Raw genomic sequence first — 19,379 nt, 5'->3', positions numbered from 1 at the left:
ATTGCAACTTTCGCAAGTTTCATGCTGACTGTAAAACGAAGAAAATAAGAAAAATATTTCAGCAAAAAGCCTGAAGACACATTAGACACGCATCTCTATCAGGACATTTTGACGTAAAAACAGGCGTTGCATTTTCACGGAAAAAGTCTTTAATCGTTTTTTTTTTCTTAAAGAATTATATACAGGTTCATATTAAATCACATAACACACAGAATGCCTTCCCAACAGGAGCCCAAGTGAGTAAGCTCACAAATGCAAGCCATTACCCATAATTCTCTTAGCATGCTCTTCAAAATGGTGGAACGACATGATACGGAAGAGATTATAAAGCTCTTTAAATACAGATATAGAGTACAAAGCCTTTCTCTCAGTCAACATACTGTGCAGATTTTAAGCCAGTTCAGTTAAGTACAGTACACCAAAACCCTGTTTAAAGAAGTTTTTGCTAAAAATTGTGTTCAAATCAATAGTAGTGTATTTAACTGTTCAATTAAAAACTGCCCTATTGAAAACGGGTGGGTTAGAATATTTGCACATTTGAATATTTTTCATTTCTACCGGTTAAATGCAGAACACCAACCTTTTGATCTCAAGAAAAAGACAGTAGTAACAAATAAATCAAGATTAAGTCCTCTTCAAATGTTTGCCACAGGTTACACAATCCTCAAGGTGCATATTTGTTGTTAGGGCAGACTTTATACATAAAAAGTTCTTGGTAAAAGTACGTTCAGAAAATATAAAGTCTTTGATTCCTTTGGCAACTAATCTCACCATGATCCACTAAAAGTAACATTACTGCTGTGGTTTAAAAAATAGTAATAATTCCAACCACAGCAAACAAACAGCACCAAAATAGTGTGCTAGTCTGAACCATTTGAGATCTTGAGATCAATAATACCCAATTCCACATTACAGAAAATGCTGCAAAATTAGTATCACATTATAATTTAAAAAGAAGCAAAGATAGTCTGCTATAGCATTTATATAGAATATAAATGTTACACGGAATATTAGTGTTGTTCCAAAGTGCACTGCAAATTAAGTCTTGTAGCTGATGCTCTTCGTATTAAACTTTGTGCAAGAGAGAGATACATGGTAGCAACTGGCGATATGGAGTTCATGCAACCATTCAAAGCAGAAGGAAAAGAAGTATATACAGGGCTCTAAAGGCAACAAAAGCTAGAGGAAAAGAATGCATTACAACATTTTATTTATCCCTTTATGTACACAGTTGGAGGTAGAACTAATTGTTCTAAGTGCATCTACTATATTTAGGACCAAAATCAACACCCAGAGTATGTTTTCGCATATTCACACATCTTTAGGAGCAACAATAAAAGACAGATTTGAAAAGGGAAACTCGGACAACCACACAAAATGTTAGGGGTACAGTTCTTTTGCCCTAGTTCTACGCAAGTGCAAATGTTATTGGGAAGTTCTGATGTGACAGTTAATTTAGCAATACCACGTAGAGTATGAGATTCCACATTCCTGTTTAAATAATACATTTTGCCGATATAAACAGCAAAAACTGTTTTGAAGAATATGTGCTAGCTTTCTATGGGATTATGACACGAGGTAGCCTGAAATCGCATAGATATGTTCTCCTCAGCAACATCAATATACTAGTCCTCAAGCATTGATAATGATGCCACAGTGTTAAAACGTTCTTTACAATCCAAACTCAAACAATAAACAGGAAAAAAGTGTACCTTAAGGTGTACAGCAGCTTGTCACAGGAGCAGCTCCTACAAGAGGGCCAGTTTGTACCTTATTTATCCCTAAAAGGTATGTATCAGTAACTTAGAGAAGTAATATGTAACCTTATGGTACTATTATGAACCCTTTAGCGGTAAATAAGATACAACTGCCCCAATGACAAGTTCTTATTGCCCTAAAGGTAAAATATTTGCTTTCCCCCCCTAAAAGTTAGACTTAAAGTACACAAAAATAGTCATCATAACTCAGTTTTACTTGGGAACTGCATTATAAAAATAACAATGATTTCAATCATAGAAAAGTAAGATTTCTGAAAACAATATATGGAATTAAACATGGAAGTAAAGGTTTATATCAAACTAAATACAAATATTTGCTGGGGACAACAACAGTAACTATTTCGTAAGACCTAACAGTCAGTTTTCCAACTATTCAACAAAAATAACAATCCACAAACTGAATGTCTAATTTGGGGGGGTCTAAATGGCATATACTTTTTTTTTTACTGTAGGTTGGTTATTAATAGCATACTGACGTTTAGCCAGGCTTGACTTTGACAGATCAGACTTCCTCATCACTTCATGGAAGATGCAAGAAACATGGCAGAAAATCCACCGAAACTATAAGAATAAGTGTTACTGCAAATAACTGCAAGGCACTAATTTACAACTATCCGCTAATGTGAAGACACCCTGTTTTAGCAGCTCTCAGTGAGACTTAATTTTTCCTAAACTCGTTTCCTCAACCGAACTGTGTGCATCTGTCCAACAGCTAATGGAACAGGTCAGGAAATATAATAAAACATTAAATACAGGAGTTAAGTAATAAATACATTTTATTTTATATAAATATGTGGGCCCTTTTATCCAAATTGTCTGGGAAACGTAGTAAAGAATTAATGTACAATAATGACAACACCTGCTTACATTCATAGAACAAGCTGCCCTATTAAAATGATGGCATGATTAATTTGATAACATTGATACACTGGCAGCATCTATAGTGATGCGTTGAGATATGACTCGGCGTGTGACTGTTAGCTATGAATGGGGTGAGATTGCACTGTTTATACGAGAAGGACAGAATCATGGATTCCCCTCTGAAGTGTCCCGACACATGATCGTTGCCGGTAGTTTCTGGTCCCTTTTTTTATTTGATAGGTATGTTTTAACAGCTAATTACTTTCTAAATCTTTTTAATAAAAAAATGATTCTAAGCCCCAACACCTCCCCAATACTACAGAAAAAGACGTGGGTTATAAGCGAGATCAGTAGAGCGCGGCGGCAATTTCACCACTGGCCGCATTATTTGTTTTCATTCGTTTAATACCCCACCGTAGTAAAACCTGTCATAATCATATCTAATTTTTGATCGTTTTTAAACTTGAAGTGTTTTTGTATCTATGTACAGCTTTACAGACTGAGGCGATGCCTCGCTGTGATGAAGGGGAGAGTAGTCGTCCGCGCTGTCCTCTCTCTCTCTCTCCTTCCTACAGTCTGCCCATACAGGTGGCTGTTCTGCTTCACTTGCGATCGTCGATGGTTTTAATGAATTCCACGGCGGCAGTGAACTGCATCCACCAATAGCACTCCTCTCCGCTCAGCCTGCTGGCGTAGAAATTATTGATGTACTGAATGGTGGACAGAAGGCAGGGTGGGTTTGCCTGGAGGGAGGGAGAGAACGAGCGAGAGGGGGGAATTAACGTACGAGATAACATCTGACCACCCACATTGTGCATGCTTACACATTCAAGCGCACCTACAAGTTCAGAAAATCTGGTGTGGGCGTGTGCATCACAAACACAAATAGGTATGGGCTGGAGAGAAGTGAAAAACTCACACACAATAACAAAACTTAGACATAATCAAGCTAACTAAATAACTCTAGCATAAGAATCAGCACATTAGGGTTGTTTCTGAAGACTTTAAATAAAGAATACATCCCAATAAAAAATATTTAAAATCCTAACATTGTGTCCTAAACTGTTTCTGAAGACTTGAGAGGTTAAGCACACTAGCGTTCAAAAGTTTAGACAGAATTGTTTTTGTTTTTTTAATTAAAACTTTTATTCAGCAAGGATGCATTTCATATATTTAAAGTGACAGTAAAAACATTTAGTGGTAACACATTTGTTTTAAATAAATGCTGTTTTTTTTTACTTTCTAATAAATCAAAATATCTTGAAAAACACAAGAGCAATGCAGCACTGTTTTCAACATTGATGATGATAAATGTTTCTTGAGCAGCGAACTAGCATATTATTTCTGAAGGATCATGTGACACGTAAGACTGGCGTAACAATGCTAAAAATTCATAGGAATTTATATATATATATATATATATATATATATATATATATATATATATATATATATATATATATATATATATATGAAAATATTTTAACAGTTAAAACAATTTTTTCCCACCATTTTTTTTTTAGCAAATTTTGAACAAATATCAAAAATCTCACATTTTCCACAGTTTACAATAAAATCGGATGCCTAAAATAACTTTAGGAAGCATATTATGACATGGTGTCATTTAAAATGTTCAACCATAATATGTACAATCAGCAAATTGTATTCAACATATACTGCTATAGGGAATTACATTACAGTATTTTATAACAGTCAGAGACTGTGTGATGCAAGTCTGGTTTTTAAGCCTCAGGGAGGCAAAAACAAAGGAATATTGGGCATCCTGTTAAAGGATGAAGGAACAAACCATGCTGTTATGAATTTACAGCTGAGTTGCTTGTAGGGTATTTGAAAGGATGTGACGTTTTTTATTACATCTTAAAAGCGGTTTAATAAAGTCATATCAAGTTGTGGATGTACTGTAATTGCGAATACAGAACAAGCTAAAATTATTTAATGAATTTCTAAATAGACACTCTTATTAAATAGCAAAGAATATTTTATTACGTAGAAGACATAAAAGCTTTTGGGCCATAGTGCCAACTACTTTTAGAAATTACAAAATACACAACACACTTAATGTAATTAGCAGAATTATCCCTTTATGGTTTTTGTCTCTTAACTCACCTTAATCAGGACAAAGACGAGCACAGGGACGAAGTCGTCGGCCCCGGGTACAGCATCCTCATTGGCCAGGCTGAGCAGGTTCATAATGGTGGAGCACATGCGCAAGATACACTGCACCTTATCTCGTGGGGTCTTATAGGCATTGATGGTCCTGATCTCAGCCTGTGCAGAGGGCCACGGTGCCTCCTTCAGATACACCTGCACATATTCAAACACATTTGATTGCAGTTTTCTTTTTTATTTTCTAACTACATTCTGAGACATAGTGCAAATGGTTACCTCCGGGATCTGCAGGGCTTTGTGATTGGCTGTCACCACTTTTGACAGACGCTGAATGTGCTCGTGGAATAGCCTTAAATAAAGAATACATTCCAATAAAATATATTTAAAGTCCTAACATTGTGTCCTAAACTGGCAGTGATTTTGTTAGATGCGCAAGCATGAACAGGATTTTGGACCAATGATATTTCATTGTGTGCAGGACTTTCCAGTGTAAATCGAAACTGTGATTGACAAAATGTCAAACATGAAGATTAGTATATAGGAGATTGTTTGATGCATCGCATCTAATTCAGACACAATGTATAAATCAACATGGAAAGGAAAATTTAGGATTTGAGTTTCCTTACTCGTCTCTGTGGATGTCCCCATCCTGATTGGGGTAGAATGCCAGTTTGAAGATGCGGTTCATGACGCTGCGTTCGATGGCCATCTGGGCATCCTGGAGCTGCTCCTCGCTGGCATACTGCCAAATGGCATCATGGGCCATGGCTCCATACAAGTAACGCAGGAAATCCTCCACGGCTGCGGTCTTATCGTCAGCTGCTGTGCAGCCCTGAAATGCTGTGGAACAGGAGAGTCAGACTCTAATACAGAGTTGTAAACACTCAAATGCTAACAGTTTAATTAAATGTACATTTATGTTGCATTAAGACAATATTGTTGATTTTTTCGACCAGCTGCAGCTATACTGCAACCAATTTATTTTGCCTGTCTATTTGAAAAATATTTTTATTGTATTTTAATCAATTCACACAACTATTCAAAAAGTGAGGACAGTACGATTTTTTACTAAAAAAAATCCAATTTAAGCCATTTTTATTTTTTAAATTAAAAATGCAATGTAAGTCGCTTTGGATAAAAGCGTCTGCCAAATGCGTAAATGTAAATTTATAAATGTTAAAAAAATACTTCTATTACAAATAAATGCTCTTTTTAACTTTATATTTATCAAAGAATGCTGAAAAAAAGTAGCATGGTTTCCACAAAAATATTGAGCAGCACACCTTTCAACATTGATAATAAAAAATGTTTCTTAAGCAGTAAATCAGCATATTAGAATGATTTCTAGGATCATGTGACACTGAAGTAATAATGTGGAAGATTCAGCTTTGCCACAACAGGAATAAATTACATTTTAAAATATATTCAAATAGAAAAACTTTATTTTAAACGGTAATACTATTTCAATATAACAGTATATAACAATATTACTGTTTATAAATGTACTGTTTCATTTCTTTTGAAAATCTTAAACCCAAACTTTTGAATGGTAGTGTATATTTAAATATCTGATATTACAGTCAGACAGTGAGGTTTCTAAGTCTGTGACCTGCCTAAAATGACTCACTATACTCTCAAAGAGCCAACCATGTATAAATAAATGTATAAAATTAGCATCTGTAAAAAAACATTTTTTATAACCACTTAACTGGCCCCAATAGAGAACACCAGCTGGCTAGTGACCGCTAGGTAATTAAAGTTTGAGACCTCCGCTCTAATGAGACAAATGTCCACCTCTGCTCAGAGAATGACTTAAACGGTAAATCAACACAAAAAGTAAAAAGTACAAGCCGTTCTCATATACACAGAGATCCATATAGACCTTTGATGAAGTCAAGCATCTTAGACTCCATGTGTTCCAGAAGCAGTCGGACACAGACGGTGGTAAAGTAGCGGTTTGCCACTTCTTTATCTCTCAACACTCTCTGCAGGAGTCGCTCCAGATGAGCCTGAGACGTCTGCAGGCCTTGCCGGCACCGCGTCAGATAGGCGATGTACGGAGCCCGCTTCCTGCACCACAAAACCATCAAATAGCTCATTATGGTGTCATGCCCAAAAATATATGTCAGCACAATCTTTTAGTAAATGGTGATTCATAGCTGTGTGTATGAGAGAAGTGAGTAAAATAGAGACAATGAGACAGAAAGTTAGTGAGACATTAAGAGGGAATAAGAGAATAATGTGTGTACCTGTAGTCCTCTGCCATGGCAGTGAGCAGTTTTCTGCAGGTGCGGGGGTCGAGGTGGCTGACGCAGCGCGTAGTCTCCTGGATCTGAGCCATCTGGTTCTTATCCTGCAGGTTAATGGCCTCCGCCAGCTGCACCTTCAGAAAGCACACGATCTCGTTGTCTGAGGAGAGAGAGAAGACAGGGGCCAGACATAAATGCACAGCGTTTTCAACCTCAGAACCTGCGTAACAGCTACTTTCACCCCATGAGCAGAGAGCCGCAAAAACTTTATTTTAAAAAGGACTGAATACTACCATAATGATGGTGATGATGATTATGATAATGGTTATTATTATTAATAATAATAGTTATTATTATTATTATTAGATGTCTATATATTTATTACAACATAGGTATTACAACTTAATAAAGCGGAGGCAAGTTTTGATAATAGAAGATAACGTGTAATAGGAACCTTCAGGATCTGCATGGTCCGGGAGGCCGTTACGTGTTGTAGCAGGTGGAATGATGGGAAATACAACTGAATCTGCAGAGCACAGCGCCATGCGCAGCTTTTTCTTAATATCACTGCAGAGATAAAGAGACATGGCAGGTTATGAGTCTGACTCTGTTAAAGGTTTATTGCCATATCAGTTTTTAACTGAGATTTAGACTTTCAGAATTCACTGATTTTACGGAGTGTTTGTCTGAGTGACCTGAAGGAGAACGTCTTGTCCTGAGGTGGTGCTGTCTGACTGGCAGAGTCTGGAAGGTCATCTGCAGAGATGTTGTGCAGTACTTCATCTTTAGGAGAGTCATGTTCACTGTCTCCTTCTCTACAAGGCTCTGTAAAACACAGAGAAAAACAGTAACAAAACGGCAAGGCTCTGTAAAACACAGAGAGAAAAAACAGTAACAAAACAGCAGACAACAAGTTGTATCAGTGATAAATTGTGTCAAAAAGATGAAAGTAGAAAGCATAAGTAATGTTATTCCTTTAACTACTCCAATTTAAGAATAATATAAACAGTTTCCCCAGTGGTAACAGGTAACAGCTAACAGCTGGCGCCAACGCAAACCCTCTTTTGGCATTAAAAAAATAACTGTCAGGATTTACTAAATAACTGTGTGGGCATATATTGACCCTTTCAGATGCTAAATTAATGGGAGAAGACTATTTAAACGAATCATGATTTACTATGGTTTGCGCTAGTCAAATAACTGGTGTTAAACCAGACGCTAACTGGTAGATTGCGCTGGTTATTATAGAAATTATCTGGCTGCGTCTGTGCTTTAATTTGCTCATTGTCAGTAGATCATGCACAGAATTTTCCACTACCATCTGAGCTATTTTTAGGAATTCATTTCTTGAGCTAATTTGCCGTTTAGTAAATCTGGCCCTTAATTGTACAATTTTCTTGTTACATAAGGTACATGTTCATATTTCAGAATTAACAGTAAATAATGCTTAATTACAAGCAACTAACCCTATAATTAGTATATGTTGTTAATATTATTCAGTAATTAAATGTAGGAGACTTTAAAATAAGGTAACCAGAATAGTGCAAATATTTCCACACACTCATGCTATTTAAAACGCAAGCTATTAGAGACAGAATGGGGACAGCAATAAACAAAATTATTTATTTTTCCCCATTTCATATAATAATTTGCTACAAAAAAGACAGAGGATCTGCTCACTGATGAATTATTGTTGTATTTAGGTTTATTTACATGTTAACTTTACAAATTAATTGGACAATGCTACACGAGAGGACAATGTAGGAGTCTGTTTGCTGTGGGTAAAGTAGTTTTTTATTGGACAGGATGCAGCATAGTTAACAACATTTTTTAGTAGTATGACAGCAGTTCAGTTAAGTTAGAAGCATCACTACTTATAAAAGTTATTTACTCCTCAACACTGAAGAAAAACAGTATGTATTCTTGTGTGTTTGTGTTTTAAGAATGAATATTATGGCAAACCTTGTCCAATATAGGTTCCAGTAACTGCTCCATCACTGGGGGTGGGTCGTTTCTCCATGTACCTGATGTACTTGTCCATTATTGCCTCTGCTGACTGGGTCTTAGAGCTCTGCCTGAACATTGAATGTTCATCTAAGATGCACAAAAATACATACACGTGATCAGCGTGGACAATGGCTGCAGTGAGTGTATGATGGAGTTAATTGTATGCAGACCTTGCAGGACCCTCTCTGCTCCTTGCTCGTCTTTTTCTGGCTTGTCCCTCTTTCGGAGCCCCGCGATCGGCACTGCAGAGATGAACAGAAGCTGTTATTCTCATAAAACTGCAGAACGCTGCATTCGTGTTCCTATGAGAAAGCTAGCCTCAAGTCCCGGACTCTCTTCCAGTCCACTGTGGTAAATGGACAAACATGCTTTGAATGTTTTTGCTCCATACATGAGCCACAAACAAAATTTCAGTAATGGGGAACTAAGACAGGAAGCATGTCACTACTAAAGTGCAAACACACATTGTGGAGCTCTGTGCTGCAGAATGTCATGTGTATGCTCATGTAAGTTTAGGATGTGTGCAAAAAACACAAAACCAACAGACATTGTCTTTAGATGACTATGAAAATTTTACCAATAATGGTAAAATTTCATGCATCTCAATACCAATTTTGACTCAACAGCAAAAAGCACTAAGATATTAAACAACCTCTATCAACAAAAGATATTTACCTTATCAACAACATATATTTTCCGCTACCTTTAATTTGAAAAGTGGAATACTTAAATAATTATTATTTTTTAGTTTCGTTTTAACTTTTGTAACCAAAGTGCTGGTATTTTTTTATATGCCCATAGATCAGGGGTGGGGAACGTTGGTCTAGAAGGGCCACTCTCTCGCAGAGTTTAGCTCCAACCCTGAAAAAAAAAAACACTCACCTGCCTGTAACTTTAGAAATCCTAAAGGTCTTGATTAGATTCAGGTGTGTTTGATTATGGTTGGAGCTAAACTCTGCAAGAAAATGGCCCTTCTGGATCAACATCCCCCCCCCAGCTATAGACTGTGCATCTTTTTCAAGAGCAATATTTGAGCAATTGTCAAACACTCCTAAAAAATAAAATCAAAATGGCTGCATGAAAAGATGAAGCTCAATTGTGTCATGTCACAAAGTGGCAAGGAGGAGTCTACAGGATCTAGTACAAATTTGGGCTGCTGGTGTACAGCACTAGATTGAGTGGGAGAGAGCTTGAAGAGTGGGTTACCTGGGAGTTCACCCTCTGCAGTCCAATAGAGCACTGTGTGAGGAACAACAGACAGCAACAAACAGGGTTGGGGTTAGAGCTTAGATCGGGCTCAAAAATATCAAGCCCGACCCTACCCGAGCCCGTGCACGTTGTGTCCGAGCCCGGCCTGGCCCAGCCCGGCCCGGCCAGACACATTAACTGTAATTATGAGGCCGAGCCTGATTTTAACCCAACCATTTTTAATACGTGAGCATTCTGACGAGAACGAGCCTGTAATGAGCAAAGCAGACCGGTTTGACTCGGCTCAATAATCCGCAGGCGCACGCTCATGACCTGCTCACTGGTAAATTGATGTCCGCTTAAATCCAGCTCAGACATGACATTTATCTGTAGCTTACTATACTTGTTGTAGCCATTAAACAATGTTTTTTTATGTTTAAATAATATTATTTTTTAATTTTATCTGATTATGATAAATGCAATGATGCGAGTGAGTCAGAAATGATTTTGGTAGTTATATTTAGATTAATATTAAGTTTTGTAGAAAGCCTTTCTTTTGTTTTGTATGAATTGTATCTTAATTTTAATACAATTTAATTTAATTTTAAAGTTTCTTCAGCCAATTGCATGGATTTAATAAATAAGAAGCAAATAGCAGACTATAATCGTGACATGAAGTCGCGGGAGCGATCGCTTTAATTGCTCATGAACTGGAGCGTGTCTCATAAATAAACCGAAACTCAGCAGGCTACTTGCCTCACATCCATGAGAAATATGTGTATAGAAAGGTTGAAATTTCCACTTTTACACGAAACGATTCGAAATGAAAAGATTTAGTCAAGCAAAGTGCAGTGTTCACAAGAACAGCTCATGATTCAGAGCATCTCAGTTCAGAATGCTGCGCTTCATCACTGCATGTGCTGTGAGTTTAAAGGGGTCATATAATGGTACATGCACTTTTAAAAAGTTGATTATACAGCAATGTGTGTTGGTAGTGACTGTACACAACCATCCTATTATGATAAAAATCCATCAAGTGTTTTTTTTTTAATCTCCTTATATGTTTTCACCTGTCTGGATATGCTGGAGTAAAATGGCGTCCAAGCGATTGTGGTGTTCTGTTCTTGGGTGTAATAATGAACACAACATCATTTTAATGTTGATATATCTGATATATCGAATTGATATGTTTGAACTTACACAGATGTGTCCTGAGAGACTCGCTTTGCAAACTTTCTCCTGTTGTCCAAGCAACGCTTCACACTCAAAGCCCCCACAGAACAGAGGGGCAGGGTGAGAGAAGCTTATTAGCATAAAAGGCACATGCACAGAAACAGCTTGCTGAAAACAGAGCTGTTTTTCACTAGGTTAAATTAGTGATTTCTTAGAATACTAAATAGAATTTTTAATTAAAGTATATTACAAAGTTTTAATTTAGACACTAAATAATCATATTAACTTGTACAAAATGGCATAATATGACCCCTTTAACACGCTTTTTGTAGACCAATCCTGACTTGTGCAACTTTGTAGCCTACACTTTTGTTTTTTAGTTGTAGTATTAGTTCTTAATTTGCTAAAAATATACATTATTTTTTATTATGGCATAGCATTTTGCCCAACCAAATAGGCTAATAAAGTAATGATTTAAAAAAAATTAAAAAAAATAACGCTTGATCAACGACCCGGCCCGAAGATAGTGCGGGGAAATCTCAGCCCGACCCAGGGATGGTTTGGGTCAAGTTCGGGCTCGGGGAGGAAATCTAAACTCTAGTTGGGGTTCACAAACACAAACACTTTGCCAAAGCTGTGCTAATTGCTAACGAGCATTAGAAAGACCGATTCAAGTTGCATTTGGGAGTTTGACTGTTCAAATTTTTGGGGTCAGTAATTTTTTTAAGACATTGATATTTGTATTCAGTAAACGTGCATTAAATTAATCAGAAGTGACAGTTAAGACATTCATAAAGATTTATATTTAAATAAATGATGTTCCATCACAATTCAGTTTTATCATCACAGGAATACATTATTAATGTATATATATATATATATATATATATATATATACACACACAAGAAATCAATGTTATTTCACTGTTATAATCTAAATATATATATATATATATATATATATATATATATATATATATATATATATATATATATATATATATATATATATATATATAAATTATATCTCTTTACATAAAAATGATTGTCTACTTTAAAAAACTGATCTCATTATTTTTCTAACCCAACTAATGACGCATCTGCGCTTTCTATTGGCTATTGTGCATGAGGGAAAAAAGCTTCCTTCCACTTGAGAATAGTTGTGCACTTTTAAAAACTTTTTATTTTACTATATCTCTTTACATAAATATTTTTTATACTTAAACTATAATTTCGTTATTTTACCAACCCAACTAATTACTACAGTGCTTTCTAAGGTTGCACGTGAGGGAAAAAGCTTCCATCCATTAAGAAGAGTTGTGTACTTTTAAGCACTTTTTATTTTAATATATTTCTTTACATAAATATTATTTTCTATTTTTTTAAAAACTATAATTTTGTTATTTTTTGTAACTCATTAAATGACTGCGCTTTCTATATATCGTTGCATGTGAGAGAAAAAAGCTTCCTTCCACTTAAGAAGAGTTTAAGCACTATGTTGCTTTACATACTTTTTTAACTTAAAAACTATAATTTAGTTATTTTTCTGACCCATCTAATTACTCATCATTGCACGCATTTTTCTCAGAGATATTCAATTTTGATTTTGCATATTGTTTTTTTAAACGGTCTTTTGTGTAGCCTAGTTCATATGACCGCTTTACAATATTTCAACATTTCTGTTTTCTAGTACAAAATAAAATATTTTAAGTTAAATACAGAGTAAGACGTATAAAAAAGACGAGAGGTGAAGATCAATATTTGTGTAGTCTGCCTGACACTGTATTTTCACAGACGTCGCATCTCTCATTGACTACAGTAGCCTATTTAAAATGGGAAAAATGCATCAGTTATATTCTCATTTCAATTTACAGAGCCATCCCTACAAAGTTTTTAGGTTAACTATAGAAGAGACTACTATAGGATTAGTGTGAGTCGCACTCGCAAGAACGGGACGCATGGCATCAGGATGGGCGATGTCGGTCAGCCGTCATGGCACAACCCTACTGTACATTACAATAAACTTGAATGCACATTAAAAGGCATTTAGGAGATTATCCACACATTTCCCCCCCAGACTTTATTTGTTCGTATATATAATTTAAGTTAAGCATTTATTTGATCCATAATACAGTAAAAACATTAATATTGTGAAATATCATTACAATTTAAAATGTATGTTTTCCATGTTTGTGTGTGTATTATATATATATATATATATATATATATATATATATATATATATATATATATATATATATATATATATATATATATATATATATATATATAAAGCACACATTTTAAATTGTAATGATATTTCACAATATTAATGTTTTACTGTATTTTTGGATCAAATAAAATACTAGTGTTTTCAAAATTCTTGCCCTCAATGTAATTAGGCCAATAATAAAAGCAGATAATATCAGCGTTTTCAATATCAACCCAGAGTTCTTTTTTTTTAATGCCAGGAATGTGTATATCAATTAAGCCATTGACCATTGATCCATAGGATGAAAGCAGGCATGTACTTATTACCCCCCCAAAAAAACAAAAAAAACACTGAAAACAGAAAACTGAAAGAGAGTTGGGCTCCTCACCTTTAGGAATTGCAGGAACAAAGCGCTTCTTCCACCAGGGTCTGTTCCTATCAGACTTCTCATCATCACTGTCTTTTCTGTCCTCAGACTGAATACATACAAAAACAGTTATTTAAAGAAGTAAAGAAGTTTAAATTCTGATCAAGTAACTTAAACCCTGAAGATAAAAATTAAGTTCAACTGTCAAAGTTGAATAGATGGATTTATTTTGTCCAGAAATATTACGGAGTGGAAAATGGGGGTGGTTGGGGGTTAGGGTGGGGTTATACTAATTTAATTTAAATTATTTACTTTATAGTCTGAAAAAGACTTTTTCAGATTTTTTAATATAATGTAAACCACCATTTCAAAAGCTTGGGGTCAATGAGATTTTTTTAGAGAAATGAATACTAAGAAAACATTCAGAAAAGGGTTCATTAAAGGAAACACAATTGACAGCAAATACAGGTATAATGTTACATTATGTAAGACTTCCATTTAAAATTAAAGCTGCTATTTTGAACTGTGTATTAATTCAAAAAAGTTTTTGAGCACCAAATGAGCATATTAGAATGATTTCAGAAGGATTTTGTGAAGACTAGAGTAATGGCTGCTAAAAATTCTGTTTTGCCATCACAAGGATAAATAAAATGTTAAATAACTTGTTATTTTAGATGTAATTATATTTTACAATAATATGTTTTTATTATATTTTTGATCTTCTTCACCTCTCCTTTGAGGGAATCCTTGCTGGGAGAAGAGGTGGGCCCTGTGGAGAAAGCCCCAGCCGGGTCTCTTTCCTCCATCATGGTCCTGCGGTTCAGTCCAGGATCGCTGTTGGGTCTGCGGCCAGCGGATACCACATCTGTGCTGCGGCTTCTCACCAGCCTTTCAGGGTAAGAGTGCCTCTGCTTGGTCAGGTCCAGGTCACCCTGTGCCAGGTGGGGGGCGAAGAGGGGCGGGCGAGGCTCCTGGTGGCACATTATGCTGGCCTCTGGAATGGGTGGGTCAGGGGGAGGGTGAGGGGGCCGGGGATAGTGCACCTTGGGCCGCACAATGGTGCCAGTGGACGAACCTGCAAAGACATTTGACCTAAATTCAGAGGGTCCTTGCTTTTGGATTTAAATAATGTCAATGGCACAAAAAAAATCCTGTGAGGAAAAACTTTTTACGCTTTGGTATTTGCAACTTAACCGGCAGTTTTTGACAAACAAAACTAGATGCCAGGGTCGTGACATGACTTCTGTTCAACTGGCATTCATAAAAAAGGTTCTATGCATATCGTCAGCATGACTCTCTGTGTGTGTGTGTGTGTGTGTGTGTGTGTGTGTGTGTGTGTGTGTGTGTGTGTGTGTGTGTGTGTGTGTGTGTGTGTGTGTGTGTGTGTGTGTGTGTGTGTGTGTGTGTGTGTGTGTGTGTGTGTGTGTGTTAGAAAGCTTGAGAAAGCTGTCAGAGTCAGACAGACCTCAGGTGAAAGTAGGCCACCTGTTCCAAGGGTACAGCATCTCTGCTGTGTGCCTTCCAATGCCAGCCCTGTGCCTCTAGCTCAGTGGGGACGGGCTGCTGAGCCAAAACGCCTGCAGTGAGGTCTAGCAACCTGTCATCTCCTCACCTTGTCCCACACGCACAGATTCTCATAATGTCTCTCCAACACATTTATGCAACTTTCCATTGTGGATTTGCAGGCTTGGACAGAAACAATTCCATTTTAGCCTTTAAACACCAATATGAAACCCTCTATTCCACCAGAATGGGCCATAACAGGATAGAAATCTGGCAAGCGCTTCCTTTATTTCACAGCGCACACGCTGTTTAGTGGGCTCTTGTCATTAGGCACATTAATGGCACTCATTTCTAGGTCTTACATGTGTAAGTACTGCATTCAACAGCAGTGCATGCTGGGAAGTGACATTACCTTCTCCAGAGGAGAGGGGATCGAACATGGCCAGCAGTGAATCTGCTTGAGAGGGTGCACAGGATAGACTGTGAGCTCCTAGAGAGGTGGAAGAATAGAGTGGTGGATAGGAGAATGAAGGAAATGAGTGACAAAGGATGTGTTAGTCCCACACCAGACATCCCAAGAAACAAATTCAACAGCAGTGCAGGATGAGATTTAATAGTGAGGAAAAACATCTTTTATGTTTGAAGATAAAAAGTTTGACAAGTTCGATACTCTCTTAGAGATGGCATACAAATTGGAATTTAAACTTAAGATGCTCCAAGTTATTACAAGTTTCTTCATATTCATTTTGTTTCTTTAAACATATGACATGTCAGCATTACATTACTCTTTGCCATCCACTTTGCAGGGCATTTATGTTCCTTTACCACATATAAACTGGTGTTCAACACGAGTTATAACATAAATGTGTGTTTGTACCATGAGCAGAGTCCTCTCCATCTGGACTGGTCACAGAGTCTTTGCCTCCAAAATCTGAGCTGCACTCCGAGCGTAGGTCTTCAATCTTATTGGGGATGTCCTCTGACGTGGCACTGATGCCTGCACAGACAATATGTAACAAATCAGCAAAACCTCAAACTATAAATCACAGAAGCAAACATTACCTTCAGAGCTGTGAAGTAGTTTAGTTTGTTAAAGAGGAAACGCTGGCATGACATACCTCTTATACAAAGAACAAATGATGAAGAAAGAAAAAAAAAACTTATGTTCTGCTGCCTTAGCAAAACAAGCATATAGTTTGACTGTGTATATATATCTCTCTCAGATATACAGAATAGTTCAGATAGTAAGCAAAAGTCTAGTGTATAGGTGATGGAGTGGTGGCCAAGTTGAACAGCCACTCATTTCAAGCTCCTCATGGAAGCGGGGAAACCACACCAATGCTTCCTTGAGCACACAAAGAGGGCAGGAGAATCCCCAGGGAGGTCAGAGTAGGTGAAGAAGAGATGGAAACGGCAGGAATGAACGAAGGGGGAAGGGAAAGGCAATCCATCTGCCAAAGTCCTCAGGGAAAACTCCCAACAAGCAGTCTGTCGGGAGTTTGTCGTTGTGTTTCCTGGCTCTTCGTCTTCATCATAATGTCAGGGCAAAGAGACACTGAATAAAGAACTACGCGAGGCAGAGAATACAATTTGAGATGTTTGTTCAATGTTGCGATTTCATGTTTGCTCAAATCTGCGAGTCCAGACTGACTTTGGCCAATCATCTGAATACGACCTGATACGACGTCATTTTGTTTGGAGTTTGTTTCAGTAGTTCAAAACAGCTTGCCAAAAATAACTGTCCAGAAAAGTTTGCTGCAGCTGGTAAACACCTTTAAAAGTACCATTTGTCTGTGGCATTTATGTCATAAGTATGTGTGAAAGAAGCTCTGCCTTCTTTGACATGAAAAAAACACATCAAAAGGTTGCTTTATAGTAGAAATTTAAAGTGTAATTCAGGGATAGTTCATCCAAAAATTGGCATTATTTACTCATGTCGTTGAAGATCTTTTTAATGAAATCTGAGGGCTCTCTGACTCTCCATAGACAGCCTATGCCACTGCAACGTTGATGCAAACGAAAACGAATCCATATGAATTGAGTGTTTTAGTCCAAATTTTCTAAAGAGACTCGACTACATTTTGACGAACAGACTTAGTTTAAGCATGTATAAATATTGATCAGCGAACATAGACAGATGCTCAACCAAACTTAAATAACGGGCGAGGACAAACGTGCTGAAGTTACACGTTTAAGCTTCAGCAAGAGGTTTGTTCTTACATGTCATTCATGTTCGGTTGAGCTTCTGTTTGTGTTTGCTGATCAATGTTTATGCAATCTATGGAGGGGTCAGAGAGAACTCAGATTTAATTTGCGTTCTGAAGATGAACAAAGGTAATACTGGTTTGGAGCGATATGAGGGGGAGTAATTAATGACAAAATTTGGGGATGAACTAACCCTTCAAGTTGCTTGCTTTAAAGCAATTTATTGTATTAATAAATTATTGCAAAAATTAATTATCGAAATTAATTGCTGAATTAAATATCAAAATTCAAACATAGCCACGTCACTATGATCAGATTCTTTCTTAACTGCTGTTTTCTCACTGCGGTCATGTTTGTTGTGTGGATTTTGTAATTGAGAGGAAAGCATGCCGCACATATTCATATTCATATAAACGTCGCTCTCAGTTCACTTAAAGTATATCACTGCAAAGGTATTTTAAACTTCTTTTTACATGTAAGGCCGTGTGTCCACCAAAGCGTTTTTAGGCAGCAGAAAACGCTAGGCGCTCTGCTGAAAACGCCTCGCTGTGAGCGCTTGAGAGTGTTTTGGCAGGCAGCGTTTTTTTTTTCTTCAGTTGAGACTCTTTGCTTGTTATGATACGGAAAATCCACGGAAGTCTTACTAATTTCACTGGTAGTTTGTTTCTGTATGGATTCTATATAAAACTGCAGATCCAATGTAAAGTATGTGTGGCTTTTGTTTTAAATCATTTTGTTCCGTTATTATTGCTTGTTTTTATCTGATGACGACACGCAGAATGTGGCAGTTGGTCTGTGTTGTATTTGTCCCGCCCCTACTCCACTGTGATTGGACGGCTGAGTGAAGAGTGACAGTGATGAGCGCTGCGTTTTACTCAAAGTTGAACATTCTTCAACTCTTGGCGGCCAGTTAAAAACGCTGAGCGCTCAGTGCGTGAGCGTGAAATACTTGCTCAGCACCTCGGTGCGCTCCAGGCGTTCTAAAAACGCGGCGCTCTCATTGAAAACAATTGAAAACGCCAGCCAGCAGCGTGAAAAACACTTTGGTGGACACACGGCCTAAGTGCAGAATGACAAAGAACTTTACTGTGAGTATATCGTGGCCTTTAAGCTTCCGTGTATGAGTACCTGAAACCACGCTGAGTCCTGGGGTGCTTGGACGGGAGCTGACCTCTCTGACCTCAGTGTCATCTGAAGTGCTACCCACACCAGAGCAGCTCTCCAGCTCCTGCAAACGTTCCTCCTGTTTCAGGTCTGCAGCTTCTGTAATACAGATTCATTAACTGTAGAAAACTGTGTATCCACACACACAAAGACACTCAGGGCATCCCCGTGGAGGGCTCTCATTTACGTGCTCATTTGTAATAATGCATGTCTCAATTGGTCTTCAGAGTCTACTTTCCACCGCCTAGAACTGAAACAAACCCCAGAAAAACAAAAAACAATCACTCATTCTCTCATTCCTATGTTTGTGATGCAAAATGGGCAGGAGGCAAGACCACACAAAGTCTGCTATATGCCTGATACTGGCAGAGTCTTGTTTTGCATTGTCTCTTTCAAAAATAACTATGATGCATAACATAATTAGCCTTGCTTACAGGATCATTATTAGTGATGTAACAACAGCCAAATTTTAGTAGTGGATACTAATACAAGTAAAACTGTAAATACTCAATTCACAATACCACAACAAAAATGAATATGCT

The 19,379-nt window shown here is 37.2% G+C and overlaps 1 protein-coding gene across 6 annotated transcripts in view; it reads right to left on the bottom strand.

Moving 5' to 3' along the window:
- Positions 1–126: 126 nt before the first annotated feature.
- The window catches only part of gapvd1 (GTPase activating protein and VPS9 domains 1), a 65,002-nt gene continuing 45,749 nt past the window's right edge, over positions 127–19,379 (bottom strand). For 3 of the 6 annotated variants that reach the window (XM_067413469.1, XM_067413471.1, XM_067413474.1), the window contains 16 exons: positions 18,802–18,936; positions 16,346–16,465; positions 15,881–15,958; positions 14,694–15,040; positions 13,987–14,074; positions 10,232–10,264; positions 9,196–9,267; positions 8,981–9,112; positions 7,714–7,843; positions 7,473–7,585; positions 7,019–7,178; positions 6,652–6,839; positions 5,396–5,609; positions 5,046–5,118; positions 4,767–4,964; positions 127–3,382 (listed from right to left, as the gene is read on the bottom strand). In XM_067413469.1, coding sequence (XP_067269570.1) covers positions 3,242–3,382; positions 4,767–4,964; positions 5,046–5,118; positions 5,396–5,609; positions 6,652–6,839; positions 7,019–7,178; positions 7,473–7,585; positions 7,714–7,843; positions 8,981–9,112; positions 9,196–9,267; positions 10,232–10,264; positions 13,987–14,074; positions 14,694–15,040; positions 15,881–15,958; positions 16,346–16,465; positions 18,802–18,936 — 2,222 coding nt within the window. In that variant the 3' untranslated portion in view covers positions 127–3,241. The remainder of the gene's footprint in view (positions 3,383–4,766; positions 4,965–5,045; positions 5,119–5,395; positions 5,610–6,651; positions 6,840–7,018; positions 7,179–7,472; positions 7,586–7,713; positions 7,844–8,980; positions 9,113–9,195; positions 9,268–10,231; positions 10,265–13,986; positions 14,075–14,693; positions 15,041–15,880; positions 15,959–16,345; positions 16,466–18,801; positions 18,937–19,379) is intronic. The other 3 variants (XM_067413470.1, XM_067413475.1, XM_067413472.1) reach the window with 2 other exon arrangements.

The sequence above is a fragment of the Pseudorasbora parva genome, chromosome 13 (assembly GCF_024679245.1).
Source record: "Pseudorasbora parva isolate DD20220531a chromosome 13, ASM2467924v1, whole genome shotgun sequence".
Taxonomy (NCBI): domain Eukaryota; kingdom Metazoa; phylum Chordata; class Actinopteri; order Cypriniformes; family Gobionidae; genus Pseudorasbora; species Pseudorasbora parva.
The sequence above is the reverse complement of the archived record's forward strand: the minus strand, read 5'-3'. Positions and strand labels throughout refer to the sequence as shown.